This window comes from Colletotrichum scovillei, assembly GCF_011075155.1.
Source record: "Colletotrichum scovillei strain TJNH1 chromosome Unknown Contig00004, whole genome shotgun sequence".
In the NCBI taxonomy this organism is placed as follows: domain Eukaryota; kingdom Fungi; phylum Ascomycota; class Sordariomycetes; order Glomerellales; family Glomerellaceae; genus Colletotrichum; species Colletotrichum scovillei.
In genome coordinates, this window is record NW_023336262.1 from 2,810,504 (window position 1) to 2,834,224 (window position 23,721).

At 53.5% G+C, this 23,721-nt stretch overlaps 4 protein-coding genes across 4 annotated transcripts; 1 reads left to right on the plus strand and 3 right to left on the minus strand.

Moving 5' to 3' along the window:
* Positions 1 to 871: 871 nt before the first annotated feature.
* HER10_EVM0007805 (uncharacterized protein) lies at positions 872 to 1,510 on the minus strand (the record flags this gene model as incomplete). Its single annotated transcript, XM_035477349.1, has 1 exon — positions 872 to 1,510. One exon carries the CDS (start codon positions 1,508 to 1,510, stop codon positions 872 to 874), a length of 639 nt encoding a protein of 212 aa, XP_035335110.1.
* A 1,324-nt stretch (positions 1,511 to 2,834) lies between these two features.
* Positions 2,835 to 9,015, minus strand: HER10_EVM0010238 (patatin-like phospholipase). Its single transcript, XM_035483113.1, has 2 exons — positions 7,056 to 9,015; positions 2,835 to 7,000 (listed from the first exon to the last, which is right to left on the minus strand). Exons 1-2 carry the CDS (start codon positions 7,893 to 7,895, stop codon positions 6,278 to 6,280), a joined length of 1,563 nt encoding a protein of 520 aa, XP_035335291.1. The 5' UTR covers positions 7,896 to 9,015; the 3' UTR covers positions 2,835 to 6,277.
* Positions 9,016 to 9,815: 800 nt separating this feature from the next.
* HER10_EVM0009620 (uncharacterized protein) lies at positions 9,816 to 11,363 on the minus strand. Its single transcript, XM_035479104.1, has 2 exons — positions 10,974 to 11,363; positions 9,816 to 10,924 (listed from the first exon to the last, which is right to left on the minus strand). Exons 1-2 carry the CDS (start codon positions 11,226 to 11,228, stop codon positions 9,971 to 9,973), a joined length of 1,209 nt encoding a protein of 402 aa, XP_035335245.1. The 5' UTR covers positions 11,229 to 11,363; the 3' UTR covers positions 9,816 to 9,970.
* Positions 11,364 to 11,822: 459 nt separating this feature from the next.
* Positions 11,823 to 15,015, plus strand: HER10_EVM0010906 (Mob1/phocein family protein). The gene is made up of 4 exons (XM_035480351.1): positions 11,823 to 12,060; positions 13,497 to 13,852; positions 13,902 to 14,013; positions 14,060 to 15,015. The coding sequence occupies exons 1-4, from the start codon at positions 12,038 to 12,040 to the stop codon at positions 14,598 to 14,600; spliced, it is 1,032 nt and encodes a 343-aa protein (XP_035335333.1). The 5' UTR covers positions 11,823 to 12,037; the 3' UTR covers positions 14,601 to 15,015.
* Positions 15,016 to 23,721: the final 8,706 nt, after the last annotated feature.

Here is a 23,721-nt window from a genome sequence, read left to right on the forward strand (position 1 = left end):
TTTATAAAGGATACTCGAAGACGGAATTCGGTGCTTTCATTAAGTCGCCTGCCCCTCAATATAACATGGTTCTCCAATTGGGGATTTCCATTGCTACGCTCGCTATGTGGGCATCCGGCAACGCGGAACCTGATGAACGCTGGATAATGGCAAGCGATGGGTTCAACCCGGTTGAAGTTCAGGCTAAATTCATAATGCCGTGGGGAAATTTGGGGATCAGAGTTGAAAGTGGGTGCTGCGGGAGATGAGACTGAGCAGTTCGTCCCATGCGATGCGACGCCGTCTCTCCAAGTCCCGCACTGGAGTCTGGAGCCGGGGCCGCTGTCTTCCCCGCATGGATACACTCCATTGGTACCGCCATGGGCCTGGGGAAGATCTTGGGGTCGGTGACGACCTGGGGAGGGGGGTGGTCTAGGTGAATGAGACTTTGGTCACGGGAGATAATGCAACGATGACGAGGATGGGAGCGTAGATCAATGATTGGCATTCCAATTGTACACCCAATGTGCATCTGTGTACAAGAAGAGGGGCGAGCGGCTCAAGTCCTCCAAGAAAACGACCGTGGTTCATCCAAACAATTCCAACGTCAAATCAACCAAACGCGAAACGAACAAGTAGCGAGCGACATTGAACAACATCCATCGACCAAAGTTTCAATCATCAAAGAGAAGTACCGAGCCATGTTGATGGCGAAAGAGAGAAGGAATCGAAGTAAAGCCATGGCCGACTATTTACGATCTCCTTCATTGCCCCGACTTCCTCAAGGCCTCGGCATGACACGAGGATAGGGAAGAAACGGAAGGGAGTATGAAGATGCAAGGTAGTTGGCAAGGTGTAACGGACAAGAAGGAAAGCTAACCAGACCAACACACTAGATGTCCAAGTGGAGTGCCGCGGGGGCAGGACCGGCAGCAACATCGGCCCAGTCACCGGCGCAAGTGATGAAAGCTTCGGAAGAATGGTTGGCCATGCCATACTCTTTCTCAAAGCTATCTGTAGCTCTGCTCACGCGCGAGTGCGAAATGTGGACCTTCATGCTGTCTTTGGACGAGTTGTCCTTGATGTCGAAGCCACCAGGGCACGGTTGACCCCAAAGCCACTGATAGGTGCTTATGTTCCCAAGTGGCAACTGTGTATCAAGGAGGTTCATGTTGTCCATGGTCAAGGCGGACCCAGGGACGATTGGGGCTGTAGCCATCGCTATAGTAGCGAGCGAGTTGAGGACAGTGTCTTCAGAGCCGGTTGTCTCCGAGGAAGTCCTGGAGGCAGTGACCTCGTGATGAGAGATCATGTCGAAGCCCCCATCAACTTCAACATCCGAGGTGTATGTTGGTTCGGAGCCTGACATATTACGGGCGACCCGGCGGTCAGCGATGGAGGAGGAAGGCTCGTTGGAGACCTTGTACTGCGGACTACGATGTTCTGAGTAGTTGCCCACAGCAGGATGGCGCAGAGTGGTGTTATGGGACTCGGGATGTGAGCGCTTGGTGTCTTCTTGGTGTGCCATCATGGTGATCTGGAGAAGGGCGAAGAGGGAGAGAGATGTCGAATGTTTATGAGCTTAGCGATCAAGCGACGTAAGCTGGTGGTGGATGGACCGAACGACCTTGTTACAGAGACGGCGTCAGACTTTGTCAAGCGGCCAAGGGTAGAAGACAAGTGTTGCTCACCACGGGTCCGGCGGGACTGGAACAGGCCCTGAAATGGCACAGCAGAGAAGAGGAGAAGAGAAGTGATGATGTTCGACTGGTCTGTGTCCAGCGATGAGAAGGGCCTTTCGCTGCTTTCGTTTCTGAGAAGCAGCGTGCCGTCCGTCTTTCAGGATAGCAGTGGACAAGATCTCTTATAACTGAAGCCCAAGAGCAGAATGGTAGGCTACAAAGTTGGTGTACAAACTAATTTGGTATACTGGAGAGAGAATGGGAGAAGGGGAGAAAAGCTGGTGGGCGGAGTGAGAGAGATTTATACCAGAAAGCGTCTGACTGGTGACTGGGGATGGTTAGTTGTGACCTGACGTTTGGGGGGTGTGGACGTCGACCGATGAAGGGGAAGGGTCGGCCAGTCTTTTCCCTCCTCTTTTTCCCCCCCCATTCCCTTTTTTTTTTTCTCTCTCTTACTCCCCCTCGGACCCTTCAGTCACTCATCTCAGGTACATCGATCCCAGCGCCACTTAGCTGCGCCGACGGTGCAGCTCGCTGCATGATGCTGCAGCGGCATGTAGGCGTGAAAGCCAGGTAGGGTGAGGGAGCGAGGTGAGTGGGAGTTTGACGGGGATTTCTTTGGGTTACCTTAGAAGAGTAAACATTTGGAGTCGGGGGCTGCTGGGCTTCCAGCAGCCAAGAGGACTGGGAAGGGTGGTAGGAAATGGTAGGACGGGAGCAGGAAGGAGGAAGAGGAGGATCGGAGTCGGACTGCTGCTGCACTGCAATGCCAGGTGTGGGGTAGCCTACTGCTGTGAGGTACTTTTTGAATCAACCTACCTTGCCATCTGAAGAAACAGCGTAAGGTACGGCTATACTTGGAAACTTAGGTTCGGACTTTTTTTTCTTTCTCTTTTTTGGCAGCTCACTCCCGCAGACTTTCTCGATTTGCGTGGGTTGTCACCTCCTGTCCATCAATTGCGTACTTAGGTATTGCACACTATATGCGCCTACCTATTTTACTCTCTGGGCAAAGTAGAAGAAACGTACCTGTGCAAGTTTCCCGACTTGAAGGAAGTCAAATTTGGCCTCAGGCTTGGGCTACCGCTGGCGCCATGGCGTTATTGCCGCGCATGCCAATGCCATCCCAAGCCTATCTTACGCAACACCTACTCTGACACCTTGAACTTGTCTCCTCCTTCTACTTTACCCTGTTCGTGGGCTCTTTGCTCGCCTCGTTTTTTGCATTGGGCTAGCAGCCCGAGAAGAGTACCTCAACACTTATACCAGCTCTTGTTTTTGCGCTTTGACGCCCGCGTTTTCGGAGCAGATACATGTTGATGTTTGTCGTCGCGTTCTAGCTTCTTTCGAGACCGACCACTGAGTTACCCCGCGTAGCTGCTGGGACTGGGTTCGTCGTGAGACATGACAGATGACATCCCTGGCCGCCGTCAACATCAAACCTCGACAAGGTTCTTGCTCTCGCGGTCCAGAATCACAATGGTCCATCTGAGCTATGCAAAACGGGAAACCCAACGAACCGTTGCCAACCCGTCCGCCCTGTTCTCGAATCCAGCTTAGAGCAAGCCACACGATGTGCAAGTATACCTACGGACACGGATACCTACCCTTTTACACAAACGTCTTCAACGTCTCTCAGGTCTTTCACGGGAATCAATGCCAAGCCCCGCCAGCTCGCTGCTGGTGATTAACCCCGAGGTGATGTCGCAAGCAACCTGGCTTGCCTGGAAACAAGCATAATGTGCCTCCCCCACCTTGAACTAATCATGCTTTGCAGCGCACTGCCCACGCTGGGTCTGCTACCAGTGGTCAATTGGCTTGCACCATCTCGCCGCAGTGGCCATGTGCTCTTGAAAGATCGTCAAAATGACGGTCTTGTAGCTAAGCTTTCTCACCGAAGAGGTGAGCCATACCTCCCATACGGAAGGAAATCGGACAACATCAAGAGCATCCTGTCCTTTTGGTCACTCACAAGCCAGTCCCGGGCATGGCACCATCAACTTTTCGGTGCAAGGGACGCGCGAATCGATACGTTCCCTTTCGACAATCTCCCGCCGCTGTGTCACACAGCCCGCCGGCCATCTGCAATATGATTGCACACGACGTTGCCCTACAGCCTGTCGTTTGGACCATTATCCAATTCAATCTTCAAATCACGTACGCACGCACGCCATTACCTTCCGCCGGCTTCAAGGCCAGATAGGAGTCCCCCGGTCCAATCACTCGCTCTCGACGAGTACAAGATTACCGAGCAAGATCGTTACGGCATTGCCTGAGCTTGTTGGTGTGGCGCGGTTACTCGCGGCCTGGGATTCCCCAGATGCTCGGGCCAGCAGCATCATTGGATCGACACCGAAACTCTGTTTAGCGAAACAGTGACATCTTTTGTTCCGCGCGGAATCTGACCCTAAGGTGCTCTTGGGTGCGTGCCGGCGGCCAGCCAGCCGATTTAGGACCTCTCATATCCCGCGACGACTTATCAGGCCATCCGAGTAACCTATCTTCGTCGGAACTTGGGCTGTGACTCAACTCTGCACCTGGCTCGGATTTCTTGGCGCTCTGCCATCTGATGTCTTGCAGTCTGTCTGTCACCGCACAGGGCCCGACGTCGGGGACGGACTCCGATCAGCATACTGCCAACATACTGGCCCTGCATTGCATCAGCAGCAATGCCAGCAAACACAACGGCAACCTTTCAGCTGTCTCTGATGGATGTACCTGTAAAGAGACAAGGCCCGTCGACGTCACGACACTAAACCCGAGCGCCAGACGTTACCCCCGGCCTGTATCAGCAGTATCCGGGCAGCCAACCATTGTGCTGAATGTTTCCCCCGTTCCCCGCAGTCGGTCTTGCCGGCAGCGTGCCTATGGGGAGCAGGACCGGTGCAGGAAGAACATGCAAGCTTACACACCACGAACCACACGAAGAGCCAGGCTATATCAGTCTGCTATATGCACAATAGCACCCAAGGCCCAAGGGAGTATTATTGAGTAAACAGGAGCCCCCGAAAGAAGCACGGGGCCCATCGCCGGCCGCGACAGGAAAGATCTTCGAAGTGGCCCTTCTCACATGACGGCGCAGAGGCCGGGCAGCACCGAACGGCAGCTTTGAGACGCCGAGCCACAATTCTCGGGCGCGAGTCCTGGACTCTGTCCCGTTTAGCGCTTTGGAACGCAGGACACATGCAGGACTCCCTCAGGAGTCCTACACGTTGCAACACTGTATTTGGCGTCTGGGCAACCACCTTGTCGGCTTGTCCAGTTGCTCTCAAAGTGACGCCTTCGAAGAAGGGGCAACGTGTCTGACTGACCCGGCCCCTTGAATTCGATATGCTTTCGAACAGCCCGGAATACTTCCCCGAACTCCTTGGCATGCAACGATAACCACGGCGGCATGAGGATTGGGGAACGTCAATCGTCTACCGCCAACCAGCCCCCTGCGAAGAGCCAACGCCCTGCTTGAGAAGGAGGAGGTCCACGCACTATCTGCGTTCCTGTGACCTCTGCGCGAAATATTTACATATCCTTGCTGCCTGTCTCGAGAGCCGTTGTGCCGATTCACCCAGGGAAAAGAGCGCCAAGAACGTTAGGATCCCCGAGTCCATTACCACAGCCCATCGCCGCCAGCCCTGCCACCAACCCTAGCGTTGGTTTTCATGTGCCCCGTTCACGGCCTTCGAGAAGACTTCTAGCGTGCGATCTCTCCTGCGCCGGACCCTTGCCGGCCGGGGCCCGCCCAAGACATGCAGCAGGCTGTCACTTACTTCCTCCTTCACTGGCCATGCTGCCAGGCCCTTATCCCAATCGCTCACGCTCTCGTACCTGTATCTGCTTGCTGGCCCTTTGGTGTGTGGCCGTGGCATGCATGACGACTTGCACGGGGAACCTCCGCCTAGCCATCCGGACCATTGACAAGGCTCACAAGCGTCGAAAGGGGGACAACTGCGACTCTGATGAGGGATAAACGAGCATGCAAACACCTGCATGGCGAGGGCGCGCGGCAAGGCGTTCACGGTCCCGCTCCTTGCTCATGCTCGTTGCTTTTTCACGTAGGTTCATCAGGTGCACACCCGTCGGTCTCCAGATTTGGCATCATGTAGTTAGGGTATGGTAATAGCAACAAGAAAAAAAAAAAAAAGGCTCTCGTGAATTTGGGTCATCAGACTCGTCACTGGACGCGTCTCTTCGTCATACAAAGCTATGAACACCTATCGCTCCTCCCCTCATCCCGGCCGAGCTGAACCTCCTGCATCTCCTACACCTTGCGGAGCCCACCTCCAACGTCTGACCGACGACCCAAAGCGGCAAGCTTCGAGAACATCTTCTCCTCGATCACTACCGATGCGTATCTCGCATGCCCTCGACGACACCGTATCGTTTGTCGAAGCTTGCACGTCCGCCCCACCTCGGCCAACCAGAACATGCTTGTATCTGTACATAAGCCCGCCCCCAACTGCAATACGCCTTGCGCAGAGAGGGTAAGCTTGCGTGCATTTCGTTTCAACGTGGGCGTTGCATGCTCCAGGATCATATCGGATTATTCAAATCTTAGCTGTAGCCCCCTTGTCATTTCCTGTGACCAGCCGCGATCCACAGCCTGCCTGCGAACGACGCCGTCAATATGCGGCCCCGAGACTGCTGGCTCTCCGTTCCTTGCTATTATTGTCCATCGATGCCGCCGCCGCCGTTGAGCCCTTCCTCCTGAGCCCGCCTGCCTTCAACCTCCGGACGGTTTGATAGGACCTATCTAGCTCGTTCTCAACCGCGCAACGGATACGAAGCGCCGCAACGGCGGGCCACACGCTCCGCTCCCCTCTCGATATCCAGTAGTCCAGTGTTTCCCTAGTCGGCGTCTCGAGCAGGCGCACAAAGTCGCCAGCGGTCACTTCTGGGACTAACGTCATGGACGCGCCTGGCACTTGTTCGTCGACGAGGAAGCGCCGGATGCCCGCTGGAAGGAGACGTAACGTGTCCAGCTGGCGCAGCCGGTGCCTGAGCTCTAGCCCAACCATACGAGCTAGGAATGCAGTAATTGACGTCGTGCTATTACGCGTCTCCATGAGGGATGGGCCATGCATATCGCTCTGTAAGAAGGGAATAAGGTAAGGCCGAGCCTGGCTGACGATGAAGTGATTTACGTTGAACAGCTCAGCGATTCTCAAAAGGGGCGACTCGCGGTCCGAATAAGATACGTGAGTCCAGTGGTGGAAGTCGATTGTGTTTGCGGGTGCCCATGGTACAATGTTGCCATGAGCATCTTTGCAAAGGACTGTGGTTTCCCGGTGACCATACAATGTTGCAGTGGAAGCGTTTGAGGCTACCGCAGCAGTCCAGATAAGCTTGTAGATGTCAGTACACTTCCGCTTCCCTCTGAAGAACTAACATAGTACTCACCACGTTCGGTGCTGTTAGGTAGTTGAGGAGCGTGGGAACACCGCCTTGATCGGCGGTTGCAACGGTGATATTCAACACTCTCTTGCTCCGATTGTACGCTTCCTCAAAAGTCAGGTCTCCCACGTTGGCTCGCACACAGTCCTCTAGTACTTTGACGTCGAGGAAGTAGCCTTCCCGAGTGAACCTCTTTAGCCTTCGCAAAAGAGTATTCCATCTCGTTGCGTAGGACTGCTCCTTTTGCGGGCCCTTTTCCGACTTGGATTTCCCAGAAAAAGCAGACAGGTCGATACCCTCTCCCTTGAGGACGTTGGGGAGCTCCTCTTCGGTGTGAATGGCCACCAATGCGGCAATGAGGGCGCCCGTTGCGGTTCCAGTGATGATTCGCGGCAGGAGACCTCGAAGAAATAACGCCTTCACGACACCAAGATGACACACTCCGAATATGGCACCGCCTTGCAGGACCAGCGTACTCCTACCGAAAGCCTGCCTTGTATCATGGATAAAATCCAGCTTCATCTGGTTTGTCAGTCCGACAGGTGCTCCATGAGGGTCAGACCCAGGCGTCGTTGGCAAGTGGGTGATGTCCTCGACCGCTTCAGCAATCTGCGTTATGTATTCCTCTATTAGATACTTGGTGCCGGCGAAGGACCGGTTGTAAAGCGTCGGGGCAGTGATGTTGCCCAAGTTGCGAATCAGGCCGGAACGAAGAAGATTGACCAGCTGGTTCAGGTTCCCATCTTCTCTCGCAGTGATGAGGGAGTTGAGGCGCTCGTTGATTAGGCGGTAATCGTAGTACTTGGACGTTGGGTTATTCCTCCTGTTGACGAAGCCTTTTAGCATGTGCTTGTGAGACACTAACACGATTTGGACGAGAGGTTTTCTCACCACAAGTCCAATCCAAGCAGGTTATCTAGATGCAGGGCCGCCTCTTCCCAGTCTTCGAAGGCTTCGGCATGGCGAAGTAGTTCGAGCCATAGTTCGACGGGGGTCTTGCGTGTGTACCAATCGCGGAGTTTCTGTTGATGGGCGCATTCGAGGTCAGCCGCAGCACATGTTAATCAAGCTAAAGGTATCCGTTGCGGACAAGCTCTTGTCAAACGAGCAGAGCAAATGCAACGGCTACCCTGGGGAGAACTATAAGACCATACGCACCCGTTGCCAGAATTGCGTCACATCTACGGCCACTTGCCAGAGCGCAACGACTACTCCCATGGTTGCGCGACGGCGACTGTGGTGGTGAAGACCATGGAGGATCCCAAGCTGGCGGGGGATGGCAATGCTGATGAGGATAGTGACGAGTAATATTGGGTGTTCATGGCAATTATGGCATTATGAGCGGGTGGAGTGAGGCGAGCGTCGTGTCTCTGATTAGGATGGTGCTTGCATTCCAGTTCCTAGGGAGAGGGCTGAACGGGCAAGACAAGTTGGGAGGATGGGTTGTATATCAAGCAGGAGGATAGATATACAAAGATAAAGAGGGAGCGAGGGAAAGACGGTGGGTTTGCGACGTCGAGACTGAGTGTTGTAGGTGAGCTTTCGCAGGTTCTGACGAGATTGATCGAAATCCAAGGACCGTAGTAGTACCTAGTGGTAGAAGAAGAAGAAGCGCGCGTGCGGTCGAACGAACGAGCGGGCGAGCGGATGGTGGACGCTAAGATGGAGAGGGAGAGGGATGCGAGAGTAAGGTAGAATCGTGTCTTCGAACGGGTCCTGCGGCTGCGGGAGAGAAGGGACGATGAGTTGACTCGAAGCCCGTGTGTTCGTTCTATGCTAAATTGGAGAAGGAAAGGTACTTGTTGACTCGACCCGAACCACCGTGCCGACGACAGACAGACAGCTGTGAGGTTTCGGTGCGGATAGGTAAGGTAGGTAGTTAGGCACGTAGGTCACAGGTGTCTGTGGTTTGGCTCGGCCCACGGCAATAAAAGGGTTACGGACATTGCCTTTATTATGTTTTGCGGCCTGCTGCATGGGGGCAAGCAAAGTAGCAGGCAGGGTCCGGATCTGCCGCCGAATTCCTAAAGCAGCTTCTATTTACAATGTTTCTCTTTTGATGCTGCCGGATGATCTGGGGCAGGCTGCAGCAGCTTCCTTCCCCTCATCCCCCCAGGATTATCCCCTCCACAGTGAGTGGTTGCTGTATTTGCTCAGTGTAACTGTGGGATAATGTCATGGTTCATGTTGACCACGAGACCCCAAAGGTACCCCACACACCTGCGCTGCCGCTGCTTCCCGAGCTGCTGCACATAAAGTTGGGGGTGGGCAGGCAAGCTCTGTTTCCTTGGCTATGTGTGCCGCCCGCCCCAGTGCCCCAATGCCTCATCCCTGGCGGAAAGCTTCGACATGTGATAATGGCTTGCAATTAGGTTGGCAGTGCAAGGGAGCTGGGCATGCTCCACGGCCCTTCACGTCATCCGCCCGAGGTACTCGTATTTCGGGTGAGCACCGAGAGATGTCTTCATTTTCGGAAAATTGTTTTTATATCAGAGCAGGTTGCAGGCTGTAGAGTCCGCTAAATCATTGAGCCACAGTAAGTGACGGATGTGCCGCTTGCGCAGCTCCCAACAAAGTCAAATTGGCTACCAACGGTCCGGTCTGAGAGCCATGACAAAGAGTTAGGTCAAACGCTGCACGTGTCGTGCCGCTTGTTCGCGCCAGTCTCAGTACGGCCAAAACTCGGAGGACAATTGTCACGGTGCAACTCTCATGTACCGATAAGGTTCATTCGGGATATCGAGACGCATTGAAAACGATCAACTTCCGCACGGCAAGTATGAATTTGGATGTAGTAATAATAGTCGCCGCCCTTGGCGCGCACCTCGCATAGGAGAAAATGCCGTGGTATAGTACAGCCTGTGATCCTCTCCGACCAGCCTGAATCTGCAGTCAAGCATGTTTTTTCGTCGTCGATAACCTCACTCCGAATCGTCGTCGTCGACAACGTGACGGCGCCTTCCTCTGCCACTTGGCTCCATGTTGTCATCATCATCTCCATCAGCGTCTTCGTCATCCGAAACCCGACGCTTCTTGGATCGTGGTGCCTCGTCGAGGAGCTCCTCATCGTCATCGTCATGTTCAACCTCGCTGACCTCGTCGTCACTAGCCACAATGAAGTCATCCTCCATGTCGTATTCGTCTCCTCTGCGGGCGCCAGAGGGCAGATCGTCGTCAGAGTCATACTCCGGACGTCTTCTCTTTTGCTTCGGCGCGCCAGGCATGCCTCTCTTGCGCGAACCAGCGCCACGTCGTCCGCCCTCAAGGTCGCCAATGGAGAGGCCTCCACTGCGACCGAATCCGCCGCGGGTAGCATCCATGCGTGCGGTCTGAGTCTCGCGACGTCTTTGCATCTTCATGCGCTCTTTCTCTGCCTGCTCCGCTTGCCTCTTGCGCAGCTCGGGATCTTGAATGGTGTTGATGATCATGTCCTTCTCCTGAGGCTTTTGCGATATCGACGCCATGCGCTCGGCGAGTGCAGCGAGCGCATCGTCCGCCACTTCCTTTCCGGGCCGTACAATGTATTGATCGGTGACATGCCCAACAAACATGAGGAAGTTGCTGGTCAACTCCGCCGCAGCAGCATAGTAGTGTCCATCCTGAAGCTCAGAGTATGGCTCGTTGGGTCCGGGTGCCAGTGCCTTGGTAGAGACTTCAAAATGTTCGTCTCCGACTGTCATAGTCACAGAACCGTCGCTCCATCTGTGAATCATGGTGTTGCTCTGCAGCTTGTTCCCTTGTCGTCGAACGCGGATGTCGGCCTTGGGTACGTCGGCTTTGGCGTTCTCAATATCGTGTTCGGTAGGTTCGAAAGTCTCGGGATCGTAGATCGTTGGAATGATCTTCATGAACTTGGGGACGCGTAGAGACCGTAACTGGTGGTTGTCAGGGCAGGTCAGGTGCATCAAACTTCCCATGACTTACTCTCTGGTCTTTCGACTTGGGAGTGCGATGACGTTGCATCTCAACGGCCTCGATGACCTTCGTCTCATAATCGGTCGGCAAAGGGGCCTCGTCATCTCTACCGTAGCCATCACCCTCATCACGGTCGGATGCGTCGTCGCGTACGCTACCGGCGCGACTTCTGTCTTCCTGAAGATCGTCTGCTGGCTCGTCGCCGAAGAGATCCTCCTCCTCCTCATCCTCGGGAAGCTCGTTCAATTCTTCGGAATCCGACATGATGGCGTTGGTTCGTGTGATGACGCGATGCAGCGTGTTTGGTATTGGACAATTGGTGGTCAATTGAGCGTGTATGGTTGACAGAGAGGTAGGCGACCTAGCTTCTTTCCTCTTGCGCGCGGAAGAAGATGCAGCGTGAGGCTTGAAAGATCCCTGTCCAAATTCTGACCCACCTGGAGGTCAGTTCAAGTCTGAGTGAGGCTGAAGCACCGCCACATGTGCTTGAAGCCACTTTGCACGTGTAAAACTGCCGAGCGGGGATTTCGGCACATGTCCCAGCTACAGTGGATCCTGTTCAGGGGACTCAGTGGAGGTAATTTGTAACATCTCCAACTCGTCTTGTTTCTCCTTATTATTGAGGAAATTACAGAGTACAAGTTGTGCAACTGCTTGCTCACCTCCCCAACCTCTTGTGCGCCACACGAGGCTGAGAAACGTCCCTTCCTACGCCTCTAGCGTGAGCCCAATGGCGATGGAGCGAGACCATTCGGACCCAATTGCTGTGGGGATATGGCCCGTGCACTCGCTTAATGTGACACTTCAAGTCTAGCGCTTCTTATGCCGCTACTCCTCGTGGATGCAGGAGCGAACGTAGTCTGAAGAAGCTCACCTTCAATCGCCCCTTTTCAGCTTAACCCTCTCTCCTTGCTCGATATCCGATCATTTTCGATTATCAAACGGACTGAACTCGAACCAGCAGAGCTGAAACTCGATAGTCCCAGCCTCTTAAGTCTTCCCAGGAGGTGCGCCGGTCGACCCAACTTTATAACCCCCTCCGATTCCCCCTCACCGCGGCACCTCCTCCTACCATGTCGAACCTCTTTTCAGGAATGTGAGTTGCCTTTCATTGTCTATTCTGTTCCTTTTCCATTTTACGAATTGCTTCTTCTGCTCCTCCCTAACCCCCACTGTTCTCTGCATGATGGAAAGACCGAGAACCCAGCGGGCGATCTACGGTGGCTGCACAGCAGACAGCTGTGAAGTTTGGTTCCCCGGCTAGTGCCGCGGCAGCCCGTACTTTGGTACATGCAACACGGCCCGGCCATCACCCGCCGAGACATGGGGTGCATTATCACACATGAAGGCATTGCCAAAACATCCGATAGCAAGAGGCGAACCAGCCATAGGGATTCAAGCCGCACAGTTGGGGAACTTCTGATGGCTACTTGTTCTTTTGATGAGGAGGGGCTATCGGATGACCTACCTCGGCTGTGTTTGACATTGCTGCCATGGCCAAATGCCAGGCTTGGGATCATCCGTCACAGCAGAAACATGAGAGGCATCAGCGGGGACTGAATGCTCAGGTTGCCTTTGGCCTCAGCACCGCCCTTTGCCAATCTTCCAGCTCAGCTGCAGAATGCGCCTTCAACTTCGAAAGGAAGAGAGAGACAGGTGGCAGCAAGGACCCAATCACACTCAGAACCGCCAACATCGAAACAGCAAACGCAGTACGGATGCAATGGAGACAAAGGAGGCCATAGCCATGAGATCTTGTCGACAACTGGAAAGTCATCATTTTCTGCCGACTTTGCTGTCGTACGAAGTCATTTGCCCAACAGTCAAGTGAGCTGAGCTGAGCTGGAAGCCGTTCAACATCCGGATGTTTTGCTTGAGGGGGGCTTAAAGGGATCTCGAAAAGGAAGAAAATCGACTGCTTCCTGGAGCAGGACGGAAGCCCCGCGTTACTTCATCGCCGCTACGACAAAGAAGTCACTGCAGGATGTATCGGGGTCCTTCACTACTCCACTATCCCCGGATTGTCGTCTTTCTAAGACTGGGTCTCACGCACATGTTCTATCTGCCATGGCCATTTCCATCGGCAACGGGCCCTCAAGGGCAGGACATCATTGTTGTCATTCAAGCGGGGCAATATGAGCCTACTTGCCAGGAACCACGACACTTCCAAAAGCAAAAACAAGCCTGAAGTCTTTTCCTTCCAAAAAAAAAAAAATCTCATCAAACACAAACACTCGCCAAACAACCACACTACCATAACATCTTCTCAGAACACCAGCTCTGCCTTGTGGCCTAGTTGGCACAGGTCTCAGACAGACATCCCTTCCATTACCAGAAGAAGCCCTCAGAAGTCCCCGATGCTGTGTCTCACTCAGCAAGAAACAACATGGCTGGTGCAAACCCTTATGGCCTGGTTCCCTCGGGTACCTGGTCTGGTGGTTGGCTTCATCATCCTGCTGGACATTTTCCTATGCTTTACAGTACTCCTATCAGTTGTGAGATACCATCGACTAATCAGACTCCGATGAATAGCAACGCCCGCTTCCGGGGCCAAGCCGCCAAACCGCCGGGCTCGAACAAGTCTCCAACGTCCTCAACCGCCGGTCAGCCTACGTCACCGACCGTTTCTCAGGGAAGCCAGTCATCCACCAACTTGGCTCCTAAAGTCCCGCCTCTGCCCAACTCTCCTTCGCTCGCCCACTCTATTGGCATGGACGACCAGGGTGGCTTGTCCGACGGCGACGGCCTTCTCGGCTCCTACCATCTGCCACGGCCTATGCCCATCTGGCTGAACTCCAATTATGGCAAGCATATCGTCAAGGGCAACTTTATGACTCTGAGTGCGAGACCTAAGACGGTTGAACAGGGCGAGTGGATTGCGCATCAAGGTACGTAGCCACTCTTGCTCCTACAACTCTGGTTACTGATTCCTCGCAGTGGTTGAGCACTACCGCAACCTCTGGAACTTCGTCCGTGTTCTCCACGAGAAGGAGGAAGATGGCTCGACGATTTGCAACGGCACTACATGTCCCAGGATGTCCGCCGGAGCGTAAGATTCGCCGACACTCCTTCCTGTCACAAGCTAATATTCTCAGGAACCACTCATTCACTTGGCTTAACAGCCGTCGGGAGCCTGTCGAGCTTCCTGCCGCCGAATACATGACTCTTATGCAGAGATGGATCTCAGGCAAGATTGACGACACCAACATCTTCCCGACCGACCCCTCGGGCGTCTCGTACGCGCACAACGCAAACATCACCGCCACGCCCCTCTCACAGCTCACAAACCCTGGTGAGCCCGACTGGATCGGCAAGCGATCAGGTTTCCCGCAGAATTTCATCGACGTCTGCCAAACCATCTTCCGCCAGATGTTCCGCGTCTACTCTCACCTCTACTGGGCTCACTTCACCGAGCCTTTCTACCACCTCAACCTCGAGAAGTCCCTTAACAGTTGCTTCAGTCACTTCATCCTGACCGCCACGGCTCTCGACATGCTCAAGCCTCATGAGCTCGAGCCCATGCAGCCGCTGATCGACCTATGGGCCGCCAACGGCACCTTCCCACCCGAGTCCAAGGCTTACGAGTATGCCAACCTCCGCGCTGGCGAGCGCCTGATGCAACTTGCCGGCGTTTGATAGACTTCTTTCGGAGACGAGCCAGGCACGGCAGCTAGAGGCACCGAACCTCCATAGGTGATGGCCGGCTTCACTGTGCCTTTCGGCTATTCCTGAGTTCTGGAAAGGTTGAGTCTTTTGGAACTTTTTGGACTCATCTGGTCAGGGGGTAGCCAACGCTCTTACCATCGGAATCTTTGCTCGTCAAGGCTGGAAAAGAAGCAAATGGGGCCTCCAGAGCCAAGCACGACAACAATAAGAAAACGCATTTTTCACACGTACGCACGCATTGCATTTGCAGCAGTCCCGGGGAGAAAAGAGAAAGAAACGGGCTGTATGTTGGAGTTTTCGGATTTGCTATGAGGCCGGGCAACCTTGAGACACCCCCGTAAGAGAGGCGGCCAAATCGTCTCACAGGGGAACGGCCATGGGGAGGGAAGAGGAATTATTCGTAGACGACGATTCCATAAACAAATCACACTTGACTTGACAGAAAGATGCTTGCCTGCTTTGCTCCATTGAGCCTGACTGACCGAGCGATGATTGGATGGCGAGCTACTTGATCTCGGATCGGACCTTCCGTAAAATTAACTAGACGTATTCGAAAGCATGACTGCAAATGGCTCATCCACATCACACTATTGACTCCTTGAGCCTCCATAAAGCAGTGAGTCTGTGTCCATGAGTGTGTGGACCTCTCACATGTAAGTACCTGTACAGCCTCAGTGAGAGTTGTCCTTAGTATCGTAGGAATCTACTTCACGCCCCGACGAAGAGGCTTCTGGCTTGTCCGTCGGCATCCGCATGGATTTGCAGGATTACACATGAAGAATTTGTGTCCAGAGCATGCCTGCTGGCCACGAAGCGTCTTGTCATTAGACCTAAAGAATTTCTCAATCTCTTTAAATTTCATGCAAAGCAGCCGGGATATTGGTATGTCTACACCACCTTCAGGCCCCTTCCCCCCATGCTAGGACTCCAAAAGGCGGCTTACATTGGCATTACCTGCGGAATCCTCCACGACTTCCCCTTTACTCATGTTTGGAATGTCCTCTCAAGTAGAAGACCGGGAGCAAAGGCTAAGCCATAACTTGATGTTGAGTGGGCGGTAGACTACCGATTGGAGATGTAACTTTTGGAGATTGAACCTGTAGCCGGTTTAGTCTCCTCGGTCTGGTCCGTTCGAAAGACTGAACGATCCATGTACGTCTACTCACGGGCCTATCGTATGAGGCTCTTCGAAAATAGAAAGCCGAAGCAACTCGATGACGATATTGAAGTAGCCTAGCCTAGGGTGTCTGGTATCTTCTTCCATCGTGCTCGAGAGTCAAAGCTGAGAGAACTCACAAGCTTACATGTCCATCTCCTTCAATCCGATGTCTCTCCAGCAAGACTGAAGCTTACAGATAATCCTACTTTCTACATGGTAGTCGAGTCATTTTCGTGGGGCTTGACTCGTGAGACAATCAGACGTCTGTTTGTCAACTGTAGGGAGAGGGAAAAAAGGCGTGTGCGAAGGGACCGGACATGACGGAACCCAGAAATCACCACCAGACGACGAGACCGTTTCACAACGGCTCACCCGGCCATCTCACTACTAAGCAAGCCTCTTCTCCTCCAACAGCAGGATGTCTCGGAACGGAGAAGCGTTTGGTGGGAAACACTCTTGCCCCCATCGGATAAACATCCGGCAAAGAATGTGATGCCAGTTATTTTAGATGGCAAAGCTATCATCAAAGTTCAAACCGATGGTACAAGTCCACGACGGACCTGAGGTAGCCTTCTCGCCCAGTCTTCCATCTGTAAACCTCATTCAAAGACTTTGGGCTTCGACATTACTTCCTTTCTGGGCTTCGGAATAAGTTACAGTAGAACTGAAGAGGTAATTTGGAGGGTATTCGAGCTTTGCTATGAGAAGGATAGATATCCTGGCTTTGACACGATATTCACGCATATTGACGCTATCACAATGTAGATTCCATGAAACGTTTGATCTATTAGATTCAAATTTTTCTTTTTCTCAATGATTTAGTACTAGGCACAAAAGAGCCGGTACTAGTATCTATTCCCCCAAGATTATGCCGCCATATCTGCGCGAACTCGAATCAAAGCCCCAACTTGGCACATAGTTCAGCTTACTGAGAACATACCGGAAAGCCAACTACACTTTCTCTCTCGGTTCCGGATCCTGATCCTGCCAGATTGACGGTCCGCATCAACGAGTTGCTCCATGTCATATTTAGAGAGTTTATGTGATTGAAAAGTCTGAAGTTCGGACGACATATATATAGAAAGAGAATGCTCCGGACGTCTGATGTCTCTCCGCACACAGACGACGAGCTTACACAGACAGAATTCTATTAGACGGCATCCGAATACACAAACTCTCGAGAACGATGGGAACCTAGATGGCTTTGAAAAAGTCTGTTCACACATTAGCAAAGAGCATGCTCCAAAACTTTGGCAACATAATAGTACCGCAGCATGCCAACAATGGCACAATTCAGGCGATGACTCATATTCAGATTCCTTATATTCTATGAACAACCACGCATTTCTACAGATGAGTGTGAAACAGAGATTTCACTAGCTGTCAAGTTTTGCCATCAAGCTCAGAGCCTCTACCTTAAGCAGAGACAAAGACCACATAGTCCTCCCACACAGACCCCAGAATCTAAAAGTTATACACACCCATCTCAACCTCCAACAAGCTCCTCCATGATAGAATACCGGTAGAAAACCCCGACACAATGACACAAAACCTCGCCATGTGCTTCAACCCCCTTCCCCCAGGAAACCCCAAAATAATTAAAAATACCCAACACGGCACTTCAATCAACCGGAGGTCCAGCCAGACCAAAAACGCACAGAGCTTCTCTTCCTTTGCGCGCGCGCCGACCCGATACTGGCACCTGCTGGTGCTTCGAACCTTCTCCCGCTCCTTCTAGTTCACGTCAAGGAGGTGTTTCCAACGTCCACGGCCCCGACGGGAATTTCGTCATTGTTCAGGCAAAGTCTGGGATATACTGGGCTTACTAGCGTCCCCCCCTTCTGTTGATATTATGAACCCTTGCCCGTCAATGGGCGCCATTTGGAATCATCGATTTCTTGGTTTTCACATCCCGCGCGGTACTGATACTGCAAGTTGACAACACCAACATAGACGTGAGAGTAAGTACTGTGTATACGTTCTCAAACCTGCTCGATTTCCTTCTCCCAAGTTCGACAAAAAGAGTCATCGCGATACAGCTCAGCAATAGTATCCGCATCTACGTATTCACGGCTGTCACCGCCGCCGCCAAGCACCGAACTTCCGTATCCCTTTAATTTTAGAAGACCCCATCGACCGCCTCACCCGGTGGCCCGAGAGATAGGCAGAGAGATGCAAAGAGGGAACAAATCGTTGCCCGTAACTGTGCAAGAGTCTCAGTCGTATGACTGAACTAGTGGAGATTATCCCGTGTCTCTGCAGCTTAAGAGATATTACACAGTAAATCAAAGGGAACGACAGTCCGGAAACCTAGTTACCCGCGGCGTGCGGCGTGCGGCGCAAGCTTGCGTGTATGCAACAGGCATCCTGTAGCTCCGTTTCAGAATATCCGTCAAACGTACAGATGAGTGGCTCCCTACCAAGAGCCAGCGAAACTCCCCTCAAAGTACTGTGAAATGAACCAATTCTGTTTTTAGTCTCTGAATGTCCCAAATGTCAATCGCCTCCCACCCCCGGCTGCGGTACAAGCAAGGGGTCCGAATCCGGATATGCAGGAAGCGAAAAGGAGCGGGAAGGGGACGCTTCACCGCCAACCTGGGATGAAGGCGTCTGCCAGGCACGACTGGACGAAAAAAGTGGGACGAAAGAAGCAACCATGCCCAACCCTTCGGGCAGGGAGCGATGAGTCAACATCTCGAACTTCCGCAGAACCAACAGGAGCTTCGGGGCTGGAGGGGACGAGGAAGACGATGGAAGTGGCTGGGTAAAGTCAACCGAGCTGAGAGTTTGTTCCAACTCTACTCCTGGGTTGGCTCTTTGTCGCTCATCTGGACCTGAACCCTAAGACGAGATCCCAGTTCCCTGTATCGCGCACACAAGCAAGCAAGCAGACCAGTACGCAAGGTTGGGGAAACCTGGGTTTTGCTTAGTGATGGACAGTAGGCAAAAGTTCGGTGACGGAGTCTTGCAACCGACTCTGCAACAGACAGACGGAGAGTCTTGACGATCGTATATACTGAAGGAGGGTCCGAGGTGCCAGTGAACGGTTCGGCCTGTCGCAGCACAGGATCTTGATCGCTTGGATCCGTTTGGGGGCCACCTCGATAACGCATGCGCTGCGGGTTTCTGCGATGCGCCATAAACTTTCCGCTTGCGTGTGGAGGTTAGTTGAGAAGTGACAGAGTGAGGTGGTTGAAGGAGTGCGATAGACATTGCTGCTGCAGCCTGCGGGACCCTTTCTTCAAGAACATCGTGACAACTGATAGGATGACCTTCTGATTGCGTCTGGCGCCCAGAGCGCAGAGTTTTCATTTCCAAAGAGTCATTGCTCTGGAGACGAAGTTTTTGCTTCTGAAGATTTCCATATACAAAGCGGGATGATAGCCGTACGTGGGATGGTGGCCTGCACGGCCTCTGTTCACCGCCATGGAGGCGTCCCGAATTTGTGGACGGGGAGAGATTCCGGCAGCTCTCTCGAATCCACCAGTCTCAAGTCACTTGTTTGCAACACGGCGGGAACCCTGGGCGTGTGCATGAAAGGGAATCTGGAACCGAATGATCCAAGCTCCGGAGGTTCAAATGCCAGGATGCAGCTCTATCAAAGCTTATGGTATAGGGCAGTACCGTGCGCATCAACTTTGGTGATTTTTCTTCTGGCGCAGAACGAAAGAAACAGCGAGGACGAAAGACAGCCGATGGCCCAGGGTTCTGGAATGACGTCGGGAGAGTGAAACGGAAGCTGTGGATCGCGGCATCGCATCATGGCAAGCGACGGGGGTCGGATCCGTCGCTTAATGCTCAATCTCCGACTTTGAAGCTGGAAGGGCAAGGGAGAAACTCTGACGGTAGCTCCGGAGTGGATCCCGGGGATGAGAAGCTTAAGCTGCCGGTTGGGGCTCACCGACAAAGAATAAAACTGGTGGCAGAGATGGATGTGTCTATGACTCAAATTGAAGAGATTTCGCGAGAAGGACGACCAGTCGTTCCATACTCTTCGATCATCGAAGGGGACGCGTAGGTTCTTGGTCATTAATTTGCTAGTCCGCGACACTGGCCGCTACGTTGAACTGGGAACCCATTGCTCTCAATGCGAAGTGAGACCGGGGATCCTCACCGGGATGCTAATTCGGAGAGGCAGTCTTGGATCTAAGCCAGAAATCCAGGGAACAGGGGTGCTCTGAAGCGTAAATGCCCCGCTGGGGTCAGCCCTGTCAGGAAACCGTCCCAAGAGTGGCTGTATGAGATATTGCTTCTCGTCGGCAGCCGTAGACCTGGTACAAAATTGAATCAAGTTTCTCGGTTGAAAAAAAAAGCTCCTGGTATCATTGTATATCGGCTGCGGTCGAACTTTGCAGGATGTTTGCTGAAAACCCGGTCAATGGTGGCTGGCCCACATGGCTTCACTTGTAAGCCACAATCGCCAGACGAAGCCTCGCCCAAGTGCTTGGGTAAAGGGCAAACAACTTGAAAATGACCGCGCTTGCCGTAAGACGACTCCCTTGCCTGCCGAAGCACCCTTTGGGACACCAAGATGGGGGATACGATGGAAGAGGCTCTCCTGAGTTCCAGGATAGAGGAGCAAATGATCTCGATCCGATAGGCTGGGTCGGGCAACAACGTACGTTTGGGTACGATTCCGATGTCAGCCGCGCCGGCTTCCAAGAATAAGAACTTGGCAGGAGAGAAGGGCGAGGCGGTGGGCATTCTGGGAAATGAAGGGCTGTGGTCGTGGCCGGGGAACAAGATGACGACTAAGTGAGACTCTTGTTCATGCAAGGCGCATGAGAAGTACGATGAGGCAACGCGATCATTGGTGAAGAGACAGGGGAGCTTTCCGTGTGGACAATCCGAGTCGAAAGTGACAGGCGCGATGCGGGCGTTGGGCGTATTGGGATGAGATGCCGTCGAAGAGAGGTGTGTCGCACACCGTACGCAGCACATCCAATGGCGGTTTTGGCGGTCTGAAGCTGTAAGTCGTATACATGGAGTCGTTCAGACGATGAAGGGGTCGTCGGCCGAAGTTGGCCAGGTCTAGGCCATAGGTTGGGCTCCGTCGTCAGGAACGCGTGAGAGGTAACGAGGGGAGATGGCGTATGAGAAGTCGGCGCTCGGCTCCAGCTCCCATGGTCGCTGACCTCGGCGTGGACTTGGGTTGACTAGAGTCGAAGTACCTCAGGCACGGCGGAGGCATGGTCAGGTATCCGCGGCTGTCGGGTGGGTGATGTTCTCATCGAGTGGTTTCTCTCCCAGTAACCACTGACAGAGAGCCAAGCTGATCTGACAATAGGGGACCGATCTGGCCAAGGGCCGTTCAAGTTTTGGTTGGTGAGGTATTCGTACGCAGTAGAGTGGACTTGGGCTTCACAGCAATCGAGAGTGAACAGTGGATGTCGCAAGTTTCGTTCGCGTCTTGGTAGCAGAATTCGCTCGCCTCACTTGGACGATTGGTTCATGACGGGGACGGCGTCGGTCCATTAACGGGTCGTCTAAGTATAGTCTCCACTTTTCAAACGGCGCCATCGCGTTTCCCATTGTCGCCAGGTGCCCACCCGACCTCTTCCCACCTTCCATTCTTTCCAGGCGTGCACAGGCATGGCAGGTCCCTTCCTTCCGGCTTTCACGGTGGCCGAGTTTTTCCAGAAGGTGAGGAGACGACGCCGACGACAACGACAACGGGGGATCCACTTGCCGGGTTGGGATGGGAAACGCAGCTGCGGAGGAATTTCTTAGCTCAGCCGACCTAGGTAAGTATCTAGGTATCCGTTCATTAGGTAAGGCCGGTAAACTTAGTAGGAAGAGGAAAGAGAGCAAGCACATCTCCATTCGCTACACTACACTGCGTCCGGATTCAATGCGAGGATGTGGAAGTGCAGCATCTCGCCTTTGCAGATTCACCAGATTGTGGTCCCCCGGGGTCCATCAGTGGAGTCGCGCATGATTCACGTCGCCGATGCATCTCCGTGACGTCGCGACTCCTTGAGCACCTCGCTGGTCTTGATCCGGTCGTCTGGCGCGCTTCAGGACGCGAAACGCGTGTGATGAATCACTGGCGGGGGATTGGGGAGCAAACACATACTGCGTGCTGCGTACACTCAATGGCCTCGTCTACTCCTCACCACTTCCTCCTCTGGGACACCTCACAAAGTGACGAGAGACGAAGACGTACCTTATTGACGGATGTTCCTCCAATATGGTAGAGCGGGCCTCGAGGTACCTTCCTCACCTTGCCTACCTACCTCCTCGTTCCATTCATCCGCTGCTCTGGGCACGAGGCCCGAAACAAGCACCGTGGCACACCGACAAAGCAGAATGAGGGTCTTCAAGTTGGTGATGGGCCGCTGTGTATGCGGCCATGAAGCACAGTGGAGCTGGTGGCTCACGCGTCTCTTCAGGCTGAGTGGCTGGCCGGAGTTGGACGTTGTTGCTTGGGCATCACCGGCTGGCGTTGGAGAGGTTTCCCGGATGTTGTTTTCCCAGCCACCGACTTTTTGATCCCCTGCTCCTTTGTCCTGGTTGTGTCAAACTTGCCCCTCTACCCGTATGGCCTTTCTGCGCCTGTGTACCTCCCGATGTCAGAATTGACTTTTGTCCGTCGGTCGATGCGTCCGAAATATAGGCGATGGGTGGCTTTCCGTATTCCAGGGATGTGGCTGAGAATTTCGTCTGAGGGTACGAGCATCATCCCGACTTCACAACGGACGGGGTTGGCCAATTGCGCATTGTGTCTCGCGGGCCCGGGAGAACAAACGGGGCATTCTAGTGAAGACAAGGAAGTTGGTTAGGAACAAGAGAGAAAACTTCTACGGCTACGGCATTTCGGCCAAGGATGGCAGAGTGATCGATCGGATCGGGAGGGGGCTATTGTCTTCCTGCTGGATCTCTCGTGTCATTTTTTGGTGGTTGAGGCTTGAACAGGTGAGTCGCGACCCGGACCAGATGATCTGGGGAATATTAGACGATACGACTCTGAATGGGGACTCGTCATGCTCTATCTCTGAGCCCAAAGGTAGGTACTGATATCGTCGCCAATACTAGATTAGGTCAGACTCCCTGGCTCAGTGTGGCTCCTTTCGATTAGGTTGTGCTTCGCCTTGTCATGGTTTGCCTCGTTATCTGATTTGGCTGCAATGACACTGGAGCGACTGCGCTACTGGCGAGAGCTGAACATGACAGTCGATAGCATCATCTCCATGGGATCTGATACGGAACGGGAGGAAGGGTTTCCATTTCCATCCACGCTTCACAGTGAATCCCCCAGTGTACCGCCTTTGCCTCGTAGCCAGTGTCCAGACCCGTGTGATCACCCCACTGAGAGCCGAGCAATAGGAACCCGGAGACGAGAAACAGTGGCTTGCTAGTGGATGCAGGAGGGCTGCAACGGGCTTCATAGGTCACGTCTCGGGGGGTAAGTTTGGGGGGTTATTCTTGGGGCCTTTGGGTATCAATAACGTGAGAGTGAGTGAGCCTATCGCGCGAGAGACAGCGGCCGTCGATGCCCAACCTGTTGGAGCTGCCCTCTCCGTGAGTCCGCTCTCGTCCAGTCTGAACCAGTGGATGCGGGAGGCAAGGAGCGAGAACCGCCAGGGCCGTCATGTTATTCGCAAGGGTCCTTTGGGGTGTACCGTGTGCTCACCACTGAAAGGAGTCAAGGACTCATCTCACCTCTTGACTTTGTATCTTTCCTTCCGTTTTTGGTCATCACCATGGCTTCGCCCATCAAGGTACGAAGGTACGTCATCCTTGGCCGTTCTGCTATTTGTTAGAGCGTCAAATGAGGGTAGGAACTGTGGTGCCTGAGGAGATAGTAAGACGTGGATTGGAAGGAGTCCACTTACCTCCCCACGTTGACCGTTTACCCTCAACGACATCTCGGGCATAACGGTATCCCTCCCGTCTCCCTTGTCCAACGGTCAATGCATTCCGTATCCTTCC